This window comes from Coregonus clupeaformis, chromosome 23 (genome assembly GCF_020615455.1).
Source record: "Coregonus clupeaformis isolate EN_2021a chromosome 23, ASM2061545v1, whole genome shotgun sequence".
Taxonomy (NCBI): Eukaryota; Metazoa; Chordata; class Actinopteri; order Salmoniformes; family Salmonidae; genus Coregonus; species Coregonus clupeaformis.
In genome coordinates, this window is record NC_059214.1 from 27,722,621 (window position 1) to 27,739,314 (window position 16,694).

Sequence of the window (16,694 nt, forward strand, 5' to 3'; positions counted from 1 at the left end):
AAATGGTAACAGTCAATAGTAGAAATGTAATAAATATAAAAATATAAATATGGAAAATGAAACTATAACTAACTTATAACTAAATAACGGTCATCTTCACCATTACTTCAGTACTACAACTGCCATCATTTCCATTACCACCCATACCACTACTATTTAGAATGAACAACAATAATAATAGCAATAACAATAATAATAAGTAAGTTACTATTTACTATGCAGATGTTATTATTCAGTATCCCTCAGGCTATGGCAGGCAAATACATATTTGGCTGCAAGAGGAGCCATTGCTCCTTCGCCCATGAGTATTTTTAGTTTTTTCTCTGGGTTTAATAAGTTAAAATTTGGAATAAATGTAGTCATTTCTGTGAATAATGAATCTCTTTGTGAGGAATATTTATCACAGTAAAGGAGAAAGTGCATCTCTGTTTCTACCTCCCCTGTCGTGCAGTGACCACATATACGCTCCTCTTTGGGTAGCCGTGTCTTTTTATGTCTGCCGGTTTCTGTTGCCAATTGATGGTCACTCAGCCTGTACTTGGTAAGGATCTGTCTCTACTTCGTATCTCTGACAGAGTAGAGATAATCAGCCAATTCATATTCTCTGTTTAGGGTCAGATAGCAATTTAGTCTGCTTTGGGATTTTGTTTCGTTTTTCCAATGTTGTAAATATGAGTCCTTTGATTGGTTTATGATTTTGTTCATTGGAAATCTTTCTTTTGAAGCAGTGCTGGTGTCTGCTTGGTTGGTTAGGTCCAACACCAGCTGACTGAGAGGGCTCGTTTCTGGGCTCAGCTCTTGGGTTTGAAGTGCTTTAAATTGCAGACTTGAATTTGGAGTTGAATTTAGATGTAGCCAAAATGTTAATGATATTTTCTGTATTTTCATTACTACTGGAAAGCGGCCCAATTCTGCCCAACATGCATTAGTTGGTGTATTTCTCTGGACTTGTAGAATTTTCCGACATAATTCTGCATGTAGGGCTTCAATTGGATGTATGTCCCACATTTTAATGTCCAGTTTATTGAGTGGCCCCCAAACCTCACTTCCGTAAAGAGCTATTGGTAGGATTACACTGTCAAATATTTTGGTCCAAATTCTAATTGGGATGTTGATTTTGAATAATTTCATTTTTATTGCATACAATGCTCTGCAGGCTTTTTCTTTGAGTGCATTCACTGCCATATTAAAGTTTCCCGATGCAGATATGGTCAGACCAAGGTATGTGTAATTTTTAGTGTGTTCAATTATGGTGTTGTTCAGGGTGAATTTATATTTGTGTTTCTGACATCTTTTTTTGTTGTTGTGGAAAATCATGATTTTAGTTTTTTTGAAATTTACTGCCAGGGCCTAATTTATGGCAATATTGCTCTAGAATGTTAAGGTTCTGTTGAAGACCTTCTTTGGTTGGTGATAGAAGTACCAAGTCATCAGCATATAGCAGGTATTTTACCTCTGTGTCAAATAGTGTGAGTCCTGGGGCTGGAGAATGGTCCAACATGTCTGCTAATTCATTGATATAAATGTTGAAAAGATTTGGACTCAAACTGCAGCCTTGTCTCACACCTCAACGTTGTGAAAATAATTATGTTGTTTGGTTTTTTTTTTTATTGCACACTTGTTTTCTGTGTACATACATTTTATTAAGTCATACGCCTTACCACCTTCGTGCCAAATAGAATCAAATGCTTTTTTAAAGTCACTAAAGCAAGCAAAGATTTTGCCCTCTTTTTTTTGGTGGACATGTTTATTAATTAGTGTGTGTAAGGTGTATACCGTGGGGGGGGAAGTATTTAGTCAGCCACCAATTGTGCAAGTTCTCCCACTTAAAAAGATGAGAGAGGCCTGTAAAAAAAATCCAGAAAATCACATTGTAGGATTTTTTTATGAATTTATTTGCAAATTATGGTGGAAAATAAGTATTTGGTCAATAACAAAAGTTTCTCAATACTTTGTTATATACCCTTTGTTGGCAATGACACAGGTCAAACGTTTTCTGTAAGTCTTCACAAGGTTTTCACACACTGTTGCTGGTATTTTGGCCCATTCCTCCATGCAGATCTCCTCTAGAGCAGTGATGTTTTGGGGCTGTCGCTGGGCAACACGGACTTTCAACTCCCTCCAAAGATTTTGGCTAGGCCACTCCAGGACCTTTAAAATGCTTTTTACGAAGCCACTCCTTCGTTGCCCGGGTGGTGTGTTTGGGATCATTGTCATGCTGAAAGACCCAGCCACGTTTCATCTTCAATGCCCTTGCTGATGGAAGGAGGTTTTCACTCAAAATCTCACGATACATGGCCCCATTCATTCTTTCCTTTACACGGATCAGTCGTCCTGGTCCCTTTGCAGAAAAACAGCCCCCAAGCATGATGTTTCCACCCCCATGCTTCACAGTAGGTATGGTGTTCTTTGGATGCAACTCAGCATTCTTTGTCCTCCAAACACGACGAGTTGAGTTTTTACCAAAAAAGTTCTATTTTGGTTTCATCTGACCATATGACATTCTCCCAATCCTCTTCTGGATCATCCAAATGCACTCTAGCAAACTTCAGACGGGCCTGGACATGTACTGGCTTAAGCAGGGGGACACGTCTGGCACTGCAGGATTTGAGTCCCTGGCGGCGTAGTGTGTTACTGATGGTAGGCTTTGTTACTTTGGTCCCAGCTCTCTGCAGGTCATTCACTAGGTCCCCCCGTGTGGTTCTGGGATTTTTGCTCACCGTTCTTGTGATAATTTTGACCCCACGGGGTGAGATCTTGCGTGGAGCCCCAGATCGAGGGAGATTATCAGTGGTCTTGTATGTCTTCCATTTCCTAATAATTGCTCCCACAGTTGATTTCTTCAAACCAAGCTGCTTACCTATTGCAGATTCAGTCTTCCCAGCCTGGTGCAGGTCTACAATTTTGTTTCTGGTGTCCTTTGACAGCTCTTTGGTCTTGGCCATAGTGGAGTTTGGAGTGTGACTGTTTGAGGTTGTGGACAGGTGTCTTTTATACTGATAACAAGTTCAAACAGGTGCCATTAATACAGGTAACGAGTGGAGGACAGAGGAGCCTCTTAAATAAGAAGTTACAGGTCTGTGAGAGCCAGAAATCTTGCTTGTTTGTAGGTGACCAAATACATATTTTCCACCATAATTTGCAAAAATAAATTCATTAAAAATCCTACAATGTGATTTTCTGGAATTTTTTTCCTCATTTTGTCTGTCATAGTTGACGTGTACCTATGATGAAAATTGCAGGCCTCTCTCATCTTTTTAAGTGGGAGAACTTGCACAATTGGTGGCTGACTAAATACTTTTTTCCCCCACTGTATACATCATTGTCACAATAGATTGTACCTTTGTTAAGTTTTAACCAAATGTGATTAGTACCTTTTTGCTAAGTCCTGCTTATGCCAAATTATGATTCCTCTTGAGTCTCGGCACCGTTTAACATTTTTATGTTTGATTGATGGTAGTACATTTTCTCTATAGCCTGAGGGACACTGAGTATCTATGTCTCCACGACACCATGTTTCCAGTAGGATTATGATGTCCTGTCACTTGATGTTTTTAATCAATTCTGGATTTGTTGTTTTATAACCAAAATGTGAAGAGTACAGGCCCTGGATATTACAAGAGCTGATAGTTAATGATCTTATTTATAATAAGTGATATTCACTGGTTTGAGTAAAGTACATTAAAAAAAAAATTATTATTATATATATACACACACACACACCATTACAAATCACTATTATTAAAATACCAGTGCCAATAAAATAAAGGATAGTTGTAAACAAATTAATAAGAATGGCCCAAAAAATAAGTGCAATGCAATCTGCAACCCTGTGTGTGTGCGCGCGTGCGTGTGAATTAAAGGATCTAGCCCAGTAGTCTGCATATTAGATGCAGTAGTTGGCGCACCTCTCCTATCTATCTCTGATTGTTCTAGGTGTCTTTTGCCAGAGGTTACCTCAGCATATGTAGGCTGATGATCTGAATGATACATGGTGTGGACTGCATCATGTGGTGTACTTCTCTGAATGACAGTGTTCTGCCCGACCCTGAAGTAGTGGTTAGTGCTGTGTTGTGATGGGCCAGGTCCAGTAGAACTGTGTTGTGATGGGCCGGGTCTAGTAGAGCTGTGTTGTGATGGGCCTGGTCTAGTAGAGGTGTGTTGTGATGGGCCTGGTCTAGTAGAGCTGTGTTGTGATGGGCCTGGTCTAGTAGAGCTGTGTTGTGATGGGCCGGGTCTAGTAGAACTGTGTTGTGATGGGCCTGGTCTATTAGAGCTGTGTTGTGATGGACCTGGTCTAGTAGAGCTGTGTTGTGATGGGCCGGGTCTAGTAGAGCTGTGTTGTGATGGGCCTGGTCTAGTAGAGCTGTGTTGTGATGGGCCTGGTCTAGTAGAGGTGTGTTGTGATGGGCCTGGTCTAGTAGAGCTGTGTTGTGATGGGCCTGGTCTAGTAGAGCTGTGTTGTGATGGACCTGGTCTAGTAGAGCTGTGTTGTGATGGGCCTGGTCTAGTAGAGCTGTGTTGTGATGGACCTGGTCTAGTAGAGCTGTGTTGTGATGGACCTGGTCTAGTAGAGCTGTGTTGTGATGGGCCTGGTCTATTAGAGCTGTGTTGTGATGGGCCTGGTCTAGTAGAGGTGTGTTGTGATGGGCCTGGTCTAGTAGAGCTGTGTTGTGATGGGCCGGGTCTAGTAGAACTGTGTTGTGATGGGCCTGGTCTAGTAGAGCTGTGTTGTGATGGGCCTGGTCTATTAGAGCTGTGTTGTGATGGGCTGGGTCTAGTAGAACTGTGTTGTGATGGGCCGGGTCTAGTAGAACTGTGTTGTGATGGGCTGGGTCTAGTAGAGCTGTGTACACATTGTTGCAATAGAAGCGTTGTTTCTTGTATTATTCTCTCTTGTGTCTTTTAGAGGACTGTTTTACTTTGATGTCCTTTGTCTTCTGTCCTTATTTTGTCTTTCTTTTCTTCTGTTAACTAGATATTATTTGTTAGCTAGCTAACTTCTTCCAGGAGAGTCCCTAGCAACTGCTTAGCAACTGGTAAACAATTCAGCTAGCTAAGATAACTGTACAATTGTATGAAAAATAGTTACTTTTTCAAAAGCCTTTCTTCTTTGTTTGTTGCTTGTTTTGTCTCTTATTCAGTCTTGCAGTTTTCTTTTGGTTTTTTCCGATGTACTTCACTCTAAAAACCATGTAAATTTCTATATTTGTAGGAGCTAATTTTTACAGCAGCTGCTGCTCTATTTGGAATTTTTGGAATGTAATGTTTGGAATTTTCTCTCTCTCTCTCTCTCTCTCGCTCTCGCTCTCGCTCTCGCTCTCGCTCTCGCTCTCGCTCTCGCTCTCGCTCTCCCGCTCTCTCTCGCTCTCTCGCTCGCTCGCTCTCTCTCTCGCTCTCAGGGATTCGGAGGGTCGTAAACTGTGTAAGAAAGTGAAGGTAGATCCCAGCTCAAAAAGTGGTGGATCAGATCTCCTGCATTATAAGTGAGTATCTCAACTCTAACATGTACTTCATTGTTTTACTGTATGTCCAGGGACTTGTGTCGCATAGAAGTGATGCCACCTGTCAGAAGAGAATGGCATGTAGGAATGTTCTCTAGGGAGTCATGCCATGCTAAACAAAAAGGTCACCTACTTCTTCTCTTCACTGATTGGACAATGTGCTTGTGTCTATTGCAGAGATGGGACGTTCCATACAGAATACAACAGGCCCGCTACATACAAGGTAATTACTCACTCACTCATTGTCTCAATCAACAGTAATAGATATGAATGTATTTATTTCAGTGACGTCTTCCTTTCCGTCCTTAATGAGTCAACAGTACACTAATTCATATGAAACATTGCAATTATTCAAGTGACATCTTTGTTTCCTGGTTAAATGAATGGGAGTTCATTGTCTCTTACTGGCTCTGTTTCTGTATATTACCATGGTTCTCTTCCCACATGATGATGCCGATTGGACTGAGTTCTGCTTAGTCAAGACTTGATAATCCAATGGGTTTATGAGTGCTTTATAATCAGGGCGCTGGCATAACAGTGTCTGGAGTAATGGAGTGCTTTGCTCTGGGGTTGACCTTGATGTCTCTCTTGCCTGGCTGGCCCAGCCTATTGGCAGGGGATGAGCCTGTGAGCACATCCATACTGATGGACATTAAGAAAGCTGTCTTGTCATTATAATGTAAAGAGTCCTCCTTTTAAACTCAACATTGACGGTCGTTTTCAAAAAGAAAGGAGGACCAAGACACTCTTCATATAATTAATTAAAATGCCTTTATTTGTATGGCATGTTCAATGGAAACAGTTGTTTATCAGTCTGGTTGCTCGTCTTGTATTAAAGGTACTGTCTGCACAATTAGGTCTGGCCTTTGATAGACATCTATAATCTGAACATGTTAATAGTAACCTAGTTGGTCATGATATGTTAAGATAGGGGTAATAATCTCACCAAGGTATTTACAGTGCATTCGGAAAGTATTCAGACCCCTTGACTCTTTCCACATGTTGTTACGTTACAGCCTTATTCTAAAATGGATTAAATTGTTTTTCTCCTCATCAAACTACCGGTACACACAATACCCCATAATGACAAAGCAAAAACTTTTTGGCAAATGTACTAAAAATAAAAAAACATGTCACATTTACATAAGTATTCAGACCCTTTACTCAGTACTTTGTTGAACCCGATCTCCAGAGATGTTCGATCAGGTTCAAGTCCGGGCTCTGGCTGGGCCTCTCAAGGACATTCAGAGACTTGTCCCGAAGCCACTCCTGCGTTTTCTTGGCTGTGTGCCCCAGTCTGAGCTCCTAAGAGCTCTGGAGCAGGTTTTCATCAAGGATCCCTCTGTACTTTGCTCCTTTCATCTTTGCCTCGATCCTAACTAGTCTCCCAGTCCCTGCCGCTGAAAATCATCCCCACAGCATGATGCTGAAGCCACCATGCTTCACCCTAGGGATGGTGCCAGGTTTCCTCCAGACGTGACGCTTGGCATTCAGGCCAAAGAGTTCAATCTTGGTTTCATCAGACCAGAGAATCTTGTTTCTCATGGTCTGAGAGTCTTTAGCTGCCTTTTGGCAAACTCCAAGCAGGCTGTCATGTGCCTTTTACTGAGGAGTGGTTTCCGTCTGGCCACTCTACCATAAAGGCCTGATTGGTGGAGTGCTGCAGAGATGGTTGTCCTTCTGGAAGGTTCTCCCATCTCCACAGAGGAACTCTAGAGCTCTGTCAGAGTGACCATTGGGTTCTTGGTCACCTCCCTGACCAAAGCCCTTCTCCCCCGATTGGTCAGTTTGGCCGGGCGGCCAGCTATAGGAAGAGTCGTGGTGGTTCCAAACTTCTCCCATTTAGGACTGATGGAGGCCACTGTGTTCTTGGGGACCTTCAATGCTGCAAAAATGTGTTGGTACCCTTCCCCAGATCTGTGCCTCAACACAATCCTGTCTCAGAGCTCTATGGACAATTCCTTCGACCTAATGGCTTGGTTTTTGCTCTGACATGCACTGTCAGCTGTGGGACCTTATATAGACAGGTGTGTGCCTTTCCAAATAATGTCAAATTAATTGAATTTACCACAGGTGGACTCAATAATGTCAAATTAATTGAATTTACCACAGGTGGACTCCAATCAAGTTGTAGAAACATCTCAAGGATGATCAATGGAAACAGGATGCACCTGAGCTCAATTTCGAGTCTCATAGCAAAGGGTCTGAATACTTGTGTAAATAAGGTATTTCTGTTTTTGATTTTTTATAAATTAGCACAAATCTGTAAAAACCTGTTTTCGCTTTGTCATTATGGGGTATTGTGTGTAGATTGCTGAGGATTATTTATTTTTTAATCCATTAACATAACGTGGAAAAAGTCAAGGGGTCTGAATACTTTCCGAAGTCATTATTCAAAATCAAGGAATACATTGTGTTATTTAACAACTTGAACTGCTGTGTCATTGTCAGTATAAGTGTATGTCTGAACAGAACAGGAGACAGAAGAGGAGCAGTGTATTAGTTAGGGGTGAATAATGTTTCCTGTCCTACCTTCTGTTGTCTCTGGAGGCATATGGCTCTTCACGTTGGTCTGGAAGGCTTATCAAACTCATTATGAACCGTGGACGTGGGGAAATTGCTTACATGGTTACTTTGCACTGGATGGATGGATTGATGAACACTGAGATGGAAGTTAATACCATCTGCCATCTGTTAGACTAGAACTCCTCCTGTTCTGTTTAATATGAAGACTGGGATAAATGATGGAATGTTTGTGTTTAGCACTATAATGTCTAGACTCTAGGGTTAACATCACTTTATGCTGTTACAGTATGCTAATGATTGTTTAGACTGTCCCTCTTGTCTCTCTCTCTCACTCTCTCCTTCTCTCCAGTCCATGGTGGCTTTTTTAAGAGACCCCACAGGAGCCCCTCTTTGGGAGGAGAACCCAGAAGCTAAAGATGTTGTTCATGTAGAAACTGAGAAAGTAAGTACAGAAATAACACATTGTCTTACAACAAGGTGCATCTGCATGGTCATGTGTATTTACTGGCACAATATGGACACGTCGTTCAGTTCATAACGGAAATAGGTTGAGATGGCAGACCTGGGTTAAAATATGCGTATTTGTACAGTACCAGTCAAAAGTTTGGACACACCTACTCATTCAAAGGTTTTTCTTTATTTGTACTATTATTCTACATTGTAGAATAATAGTGAAGACATCAACTATGACAGAGTCACCAGCAAAGCACCCCCACACCATCACACCACCTCCTCCATGCTTCACGGTGGGAACCACACATGCGGAGATCATCCGTTCACCTATGGAATCATGTCGTAACCAAAAAAGTGTTAAACAAATCAAAATATATTTTAATAGCCACCCTTTGCCTTGATGACAGCTTTGCACACTCTTGGCATTGTCTCAACCAGCTTCACCTGGAATGCTTTTCCGACAGTCTTGAAGGAGTTCCCACATATGAGCACTTGTTGGCTGCTTTTCCTCCACTCTGCGGTCCGACTCATCCCAAACCATCTCAATTTGGTTGAGGTCGGGGGATTGTGGAGGCCAGGTCATCTGATGCAGCACTCCATCACTCTCCTTCTTGGTAGAATAGCCCTTACACAGCCTGGAAGTGTGTTTTGGGTCATTGTCTTGTTGAAAAACAAATGATAGTCCCACTAAGGGCAAACCAGATGGGATGGCGTATCGCTGCAGAATGCTGTGGTAGCCATGCTGATTAAGTGTGCCTTGAATTCTAAATAAATCACAGACAGTTTCACCAGCAAAGCACCCCCACACCATAACACCTCCTCCTCCATGCTTTACGGTGGGAAATGCACATGCGGAGATCATCCGTTCACCCACACCGCTTCTCACAAAGTCACGGCGGTTGGAACCAAAAACCTCCAATTTGGACTCCAGACCAAAGGACAAATTTCCACCGGTCTAATGTCCATTGCTCGTGTGTCTTGGCCCAAGCAAGTCTCTTCTTATCATTGGTGTACTTTAGTGGTTTCTTTGCAGCAATTCGACCATGAAGGCCTGATTCACAGTCTCCTCTGAACAGTTGATGTTGAGATGTATCTGTTACTTGAACTCTGAAGCATTTATTTGGGCTGCAATTTCTGAGGCTGGTAACTCTAATGAACTTATCCTCTGCAGCAGAGGTAACTCTGGGTCTTCCATTCCTGTGGCGGTCCTCATGAGAGCCAGTTTCATCATAGCGCTTGATGGTTTTTGCGACTGCACTTGAGGAAACGTTCAAAGTTCTTGAAATCTTCCAGATTTACTGACCTTCATGTCTTAAAGTAATGATGAACTGTCGTCTCTCTTTGCTTATTTGAGCTGTTCTTGCCATAATATGGACTTGGTCTTTTACCAAATAGGGCTATGTTCTGTATACTGATTTGCTCCAACGCATTAAGAAGGAAAGAAATTCCACAAATTAACTTTTAAGAAGGCACGCCTGTTAATTGAAATGCATTCCAGGTGACTACCTCATGAAGCTGATTGAGAGAATGCCAAAAGTGTGCAAAGCTGTCAAGGCAAAGGGTGGCTATTTGAAGAATCTCAAATATAAAATATATTTTGATTTGTTTAACACTTTTTTGGTTACTACATGATTCCATATGTGTTATTTCATAGTTCTTATGTCTTCCCTATTATTCTACAATGTAGAGAATAGTAAATAAAATAAAGAAAAACCCTTGAATGAGTAGGCGTTCTAAAACTTTTGACCGGTAGTGTATATAAAAAATTAATCTGATAAATAGCCTACTATTTGAAACTATTTTAAAATACCTGTTTCCAAATACATTATTTTAAATACCCCTAGGACAAACAGACCTGGTTTAAAATGCATGTAGTATTTAAATATTTATATGTTCAAATACAGTGGCTTGCGAAAGTATTCACCCTTCTTGTCATTTTTCCTATTTTGTTGCCTTACAACATGGAATTAAAATTGATTTTTGGGGGGGTTTGCATCATTTGATTTACACAACATGCCTTCCACTTTGAAGATTCAAGAAATAAGACAAAAAAACAGAACTTGAGCGTGCATAACTATTCAGCCACCTTTTACAGCAACTACAGCTGCAAGTCTCTTGGGGTATGTCTCTAAGCTTGGCACATCTAGCCACTGGGATTTTTGCCCATTCTTCAAGGCAAAACTGCTCCAGCTCCTTCAAGTTGGATGGGTTCCACTGGTGTACAGCAATCTTTAAGTCATACCACATATTTTCAATTCGATTGAGGTCTTGGCTTTGACTAGGCCATTCCAAGACATTTAAATGTTTCCCCTTAAACCAATCAAGTGTTGCTTTAGCAGTACGCTTAGGGTCATTGTCCTGCTGGAAGGTGAACGTCTGTCCCAGTCTCAAATCTCTGGAAGACTGAAACAGGTTTCCCTCAAGAATATCCCTGTATTTAGCACCATCCATCATTCCTTCAATTCTGACCAGTTTCCCAGTCCCTGCCGTTGAAAAACATCCCCACAGCATGATGCTGCCACCACCATGCTTCACTGTGGGGATGGTGTTCTCTGGGTGATGAGAGGTGTTGGGTTTGCGCCAGACATAGCGTTTTCCTTGATGGCCAAAAAGCTCAATTTTAGTCTCATCTGACCAGAGTACCTTCTTCCATATGTTTGGGGAGTCTCCCACATGGCTTTTGGCGAACACCAAACGTGTTTGCTTATTTTTTTCTTTAAGCAATGACTTTTTTCTGGCCACTCTTCCGTAAAGCCCAGCTCTGTGGAGTGTATGGCTTAAAGTGGCCCTATGGACAGATACTCCAATCTCCGCTGTAGAGCTTTGCAGCTCCTTCAGGGTTATCTTTGGTCTCTTTGTTGCCTCTCTGATTAATGCCCTCGGTGCCTGGTCCATGAGTTTTGGTGTGCGGCTCTCTCTTGGCAGGTTCGTTGTGGTGCCATATTCTTTCAATTTTTTAATAATGGATTTAATGGTGCTCCGTGGGATGTTCAATGTTTAGGATATTTTTTTATAACCCAACCCTGATCTGTACAACTTTGTCCCTGACCTGTTTGGAGAGCTCCTTGGTCTTCATGGTGCCCCTTGCTTAGTGGTGTTGCAGACTCTGGGGCCTTTCAGAACATGTGTATATATACTGAGATCATGTGACACTTATATTGCACACAGGTGGACTTTATTTAACTAATTATGTGACTTCTGAAGGTAATTGGTTGCACCAGATCTTATTTAGGGGGTTCATAGCAAAGGGGGTGAATACATATGCACGCACCACTTTTCCATTATTTATATATTTTTTTCATTTCACTTCACCAATTTGGACTATTTTGTGTATGTCCATTACATGAAATCCAAATAAAAATCTATTTAAATTACAGGTTGTAATGCAACAAAATAGGAAAAATCCAAGGGGGATGAATACTTTTGCAAGGCACTGTACATGCCAACTTACTTACTTACTTACTTACTTACTTACTTACTTTATTGTCCCCATGGGGAAATTTTGTTGCAGTGTCATGTACACATTTAAAGTGGCGTTAAATACAAAACAAGATTGACAATACAACTTTCAATAACAGTCACGCACCAATAAAAGTAAGAAATAAGAAATAAAACATTTAAAACATTTAAAACAAAGACTAGCCTGCTGGCCTTACGGGGTCAATGGGAACATTTGCCCGAGCTATTTAAGAGGGATATCACACCTGGCACAAATGATTGTCTCGTTCTATTTTTCCTGCTGAGGGGTGCCCTATACCTACGCCCAGAGGGGAGTAATTCAAAGTCCAGGTACAGGGGGTGACTTGGGTCTAAAATGATTTTGTGAGCCTTACGGAGGGCCCTGACCTTAAAGATCTCATCCAGGCCTGTCTGTTTGACTCCAAGTACCTTACTTGCTGTGGTAATAATCCTTCTCAGCATGTTTCTCTGACTGACAGTGGCATTGCCACTTTCCAAGTGTATTTCCAAATACATTCCAATATTCTATACTTGTATTTTCAAATACAAAATATATAAATACGTACCTCTAAATGCCTTTGAAACAACTTGAAAATCCCTAAATAGTATTTGAAACCAGGTCTTAATTACCATCAACCCACAGACCAATACCTTAACATCCCTTCAAATGTGTGAGCCGAGAGATTCTGTCCACTCTACCTTCTAACCTGCCACCTTGATGCATCCCAAGCTGACAGCACAGATCAATATAGAAAAAACAACACATGAAAGCAGACCAGACCAGAAAGCTGAAAAACTCTGCAGTTCACTTAAGTTAAGTTCAAACAGAATCTTTTAATGGAGAGTTAGTCTGACTGCAGTCGGCACTCTCACAGACGGCTCTCCAACAGTGAGGCTGACGCTCCATCAGAACCCAGCTCCGCACAAAAGGGACACACACATACACACCCACACACAAAGGAAAGTTATTTTGATCCTATTTTCTACTCATCTACTTGGTGGCGTACCATGCCTGGGGGTGTTGAGGGATGTCAGCAGCTTCTACCGAATGAGAGTTTCAGGAAGTGCAGGAGGTGATGAGGAAGGATGAATAAAGAGGTAGGAGAAGAGAAGAGCCCACCCTCTGTGCAGATTGATCTCCTTCTCTCCATCAAAAGGCATCTAGTCAAACACTGTCTACTTCTGATGGTGTATTGATGAGCAAGTTTGTCAGTATCGGTGTTCTTGTGATAACTCTTGGTGTTGTCTTATGTCAGACTTTCGTCTGCAATGAGGGACTAGCGTCATGTAGGAGTGACTCCACCTGTCGGAAGACAGTGAATTCTTGGTTTTAAAGATGACACAGGTCGCTTTGATTTTAGTGACCCATAGGAAGCCACATATACTGACGGAAAAGGACAGTTCACATTCTGCAAGATGACCTCTGCTGAGTTCACTAGTTCTACTATAGATCATATTTCTCACTACTCTTCTCTTTTCTCACTCAGGACTTTAGAAAGCTTCTGAAGAGGGAGGAGAGGCCAATCCTCATGATGCTCTACGCCCCATGTGATTCATCACACACACACACACACACACACACCTGATATCACTTATTTACCTCCTGATAAGAGCTCCTACCAAAGCAATTTAGAGAAGTCGGGATAAGAGCAAATAGTTCCTATTTGTAGATAATCTTTAATGACTTGCATAGAATATACACTACCGGTCAAAAGTTTTAGAACACCTACTCATTCAAGGGTTTTTCTTTATTTGTACTATTTTCTACATTGTTGAATAATAGTGAAGACATCAAAACTATGAAATAACACATTTGGAATCATGTAGTAACCAAAAAAGTGTTAAACATATCAAAATATATTTGATATTTGAGATTCTTCAAATAGCCACCCTTTGCCTTGATGATAGCGTTGCACACTCTTGGCATTCTCTCAACCAGCTTCATGAGGTAGTCACCTGGAATGCATTTAAATTAACAGGTGTGCCTTCTTAAAAGTTAATTTGTTGGATTTCTTTCCTTCTTAATGCGTTTGAGCCAAACAGTTGTGTTTTGTTGTGACAAGGTAGAGGGGTATACAGAATATAGCTCTATTTGGTAAAAGACCAAGTCCAAATTATGGCAAGAACAGCTCAAATAAGTAAAGAGAAATGATAGTCCATCATTACTTTAAGAGATGAAGGTCAGTCAATACGGAACATTTCAAGAACTTTGAACGTTTCTTCAAGTGCAGTTGCAAAAACCATAAAGCGCTATGATGAAACTGGCTCTCATGAGGACCACCACATGAATGGAAGACCCAGAGTTGCCTCTGCTGCAGAGGATAAGTTCATTAGAGTTACCAGCCTCAGAAATTGCAGCCCAAATGAATGCTTCACAGAGTTCAAGTAACAGACACATCTCAACATCAACTGTTCAGAGGAGACTGTGTGAATCAGGCCTTCATGGTCAAATTGCTGCAAAGAAACCACTACTAAAGGACACCAATAATAAGAAGAGACTTGCTTGGGCCAAGAAACACGAGCAATGAACATTAGACTGGTGGAAATGTGTCCTTTGGTCTGGAGTCCAAATGTTGCTGACTTTCTACAATGTAAAAAATTAAGAAAAACCCTTGAATGAGTAGGTGATCTAAAACTTTTGACCGGTAGTGTACGTCATCAGAGAACTCCGTCAAGATGGGAAATTAAACTTAGGTCATCCCAAATGGCACCCTATGCCCTTCATAGTGCACTACTTTTGTCAAAAGTGGAATTAGGGTGCCATTTGGGACGTCGTGTTACAGTAAGCAGAGAGAGTTTGGGGAAGTGATGTGGTGGTAGAGGGAGGTCCCTTAAGGCTCTCTAGGACTGGTCCTTTTCCCTCAGTGCTAGACTCTACCATTGTATCTTGTCATTGATTTTGATAATCAGGTACAGTGAGGGAAAAAAGTATTTGATCCCCTGCTGATTTTGTAAGTTTGCCCACTGACAAAGAAATGATCAGTCTATAATTTTAATGGTAGGTTTATTTGAACAGTGAGAGACAGAATAACAACAACAAAATCCAGAAAAACGCATGTCAATAATGTTATAAATTGATTTGCATTTTAATGAGGGAAATAAGTATTTGACCCCCTCTCAATCAGAAAGATTTCTGGCTCCCAGGTGTCTTTTATACAGGTAACGAGCTGAGATTAGGAGCACACTCTTAAAGGGAGTGCTCCTAATCTCAGCTTGTTACCTGTATAAAAGACACTTGTCCACAGAAGCAATCAATCAATCAGATTCCAAACTCTCCACCATGGCCAAGACCAAAGAGCTCTCCAAGGATGTCAGGGACAAAATTGTAGAACTACACAAGGCTGGAATGGGCTACAAGACCATCGCCAAGCAGCTTGGTGAGAAGGTTACAACAGTTGGTGCGATTATTCGCAAATGGAAGAAACACAAAAGAACTGTCAATCTCCCTCGGCCTGGGGCTCCATGTAAGATCTCACCTCGTGGAGTTGCAATGGTCATGAGAACGGTAAGGAATCAGCCCAGAACTACACGGGAGGATCTTGTCAATGATCTCAAGGCAGCTGTGACCATAGTCACCAAGAAAACAATTGGTAACACACTACGCCATGAAGGACTGAAATCCTGCAGCAGCCGCAAGGTCCCCCTGCTCAAGAAAGCACATATACATGCCCGTCTGAAGTTTGCCAATGAACATCTGAATGATTCAGAGGAGAACTGGGTGAAAGTGTTGTGGTCAGATGAGACCAAAATTGAGCTCTTTGGCATCAACTCAACTCGCCGTGTTTGGAAGAGGAGGAATGCTGCCTATGACCCCAAGAACACCATCCCCACCGTCAATCATGGAGGTGGAAACATTATACTTTGGGGGTGTTTTTCTGCTAAGGGGACAGGACAACTTCACCGCATCAAAGGGACGATGGACGGGGCCATGTACCGTCAAATCTTGGGTGAGAACCTCCTTCCCTCAGCCAGGGCATTGAAAATGGGTCGTGGATGGGTATTCCAGCATGACAATGACCCAAAACACACGGCCAAGGCAACAAAGGAGTGGCTCAAGAAGAAGCACATTAAGGTCCTGGAGTGGCCTAGCCAGTCTCCAGACCTTAATCCCATAGAAAATCTGTGGAGGGAGCTGAAGGTAGAGTTGCCAAACGTCAGCCTCAAAACCTTAATGACTTGGAGAAGATCTGCAAAGAGGAGTGGAACAAAATCCCTCCTGAGATGTATGCAAACCTGGTGGCCAACTACAAGAAACGTCTGACCTCTGTGATTGCCAACAAGGGTTTTGCCACCAAGTACTAAGTCATGTTTTGCAGAGGGGTCAAATACTTATTTCCCTCATTAAAATGCAAATTAATTTATAACATTTTTTACATGCGTTTTTCTGGATTTTTTTGTTGTTATTCTGTCTCTCACTGTTCAAATAAACCTACCATTAAAATTATAGACTGATCATTTCTTTGTCAGTGGGCAAACATACAAAATCAGCAGGGGATCAAATACTTTTTTCCCTCACTGTATTTATTGAATAGAATCATTCATTAAATGTTCAACCAGGCTCCTCCGGCCAAATTGGAAGATTCGTTTTATTTTTACATTAAACTTTAAAATGTATTTCCAGCTTTTTCATAAAAATGCATGTTTTTTATAGTATTTCGCCTGTGAGGATTAAATCTTAACAATTGGCCATTTCTAGTTGTGTGAAGGAAAAACACTGGGTCCTTGGAATGAATGATCATATTGCAGTAGTTT

General features: G+C 41.4%; 1 protein-coding gene across 1 annotated transcript in view; it reads left to right on the forward strand.

The window, feature by feature from the left end:
* LOC121537019 (protein disulfide-isomerase A5-like) overlaps positions 1–16,694 on the forward strand; it is a 62,642-nt gene that overhangs the window by 14,379 nt on the left and 31,569 nt on the right. The window contains exons 4-7 of the mRNA XM_041844750.2: positions 5,403–5,486; positions 5,682–5,727; positions 8,380–8,472; positions 13,430–13,490. Of these exons, the coding sequence (XP_041700684.2) occupies positions 5,403–5,486; positions 5,682–5,727; positions 8,380–8,472; positions 13,430–13,490 (284 nt within the window). The remainder of the gene's footprint in view (positions 1–5,402; positions 5,487–5,681; positions 5,728–8,379; positions 8,473–13,429; positions 13,491–16,694) is intronic.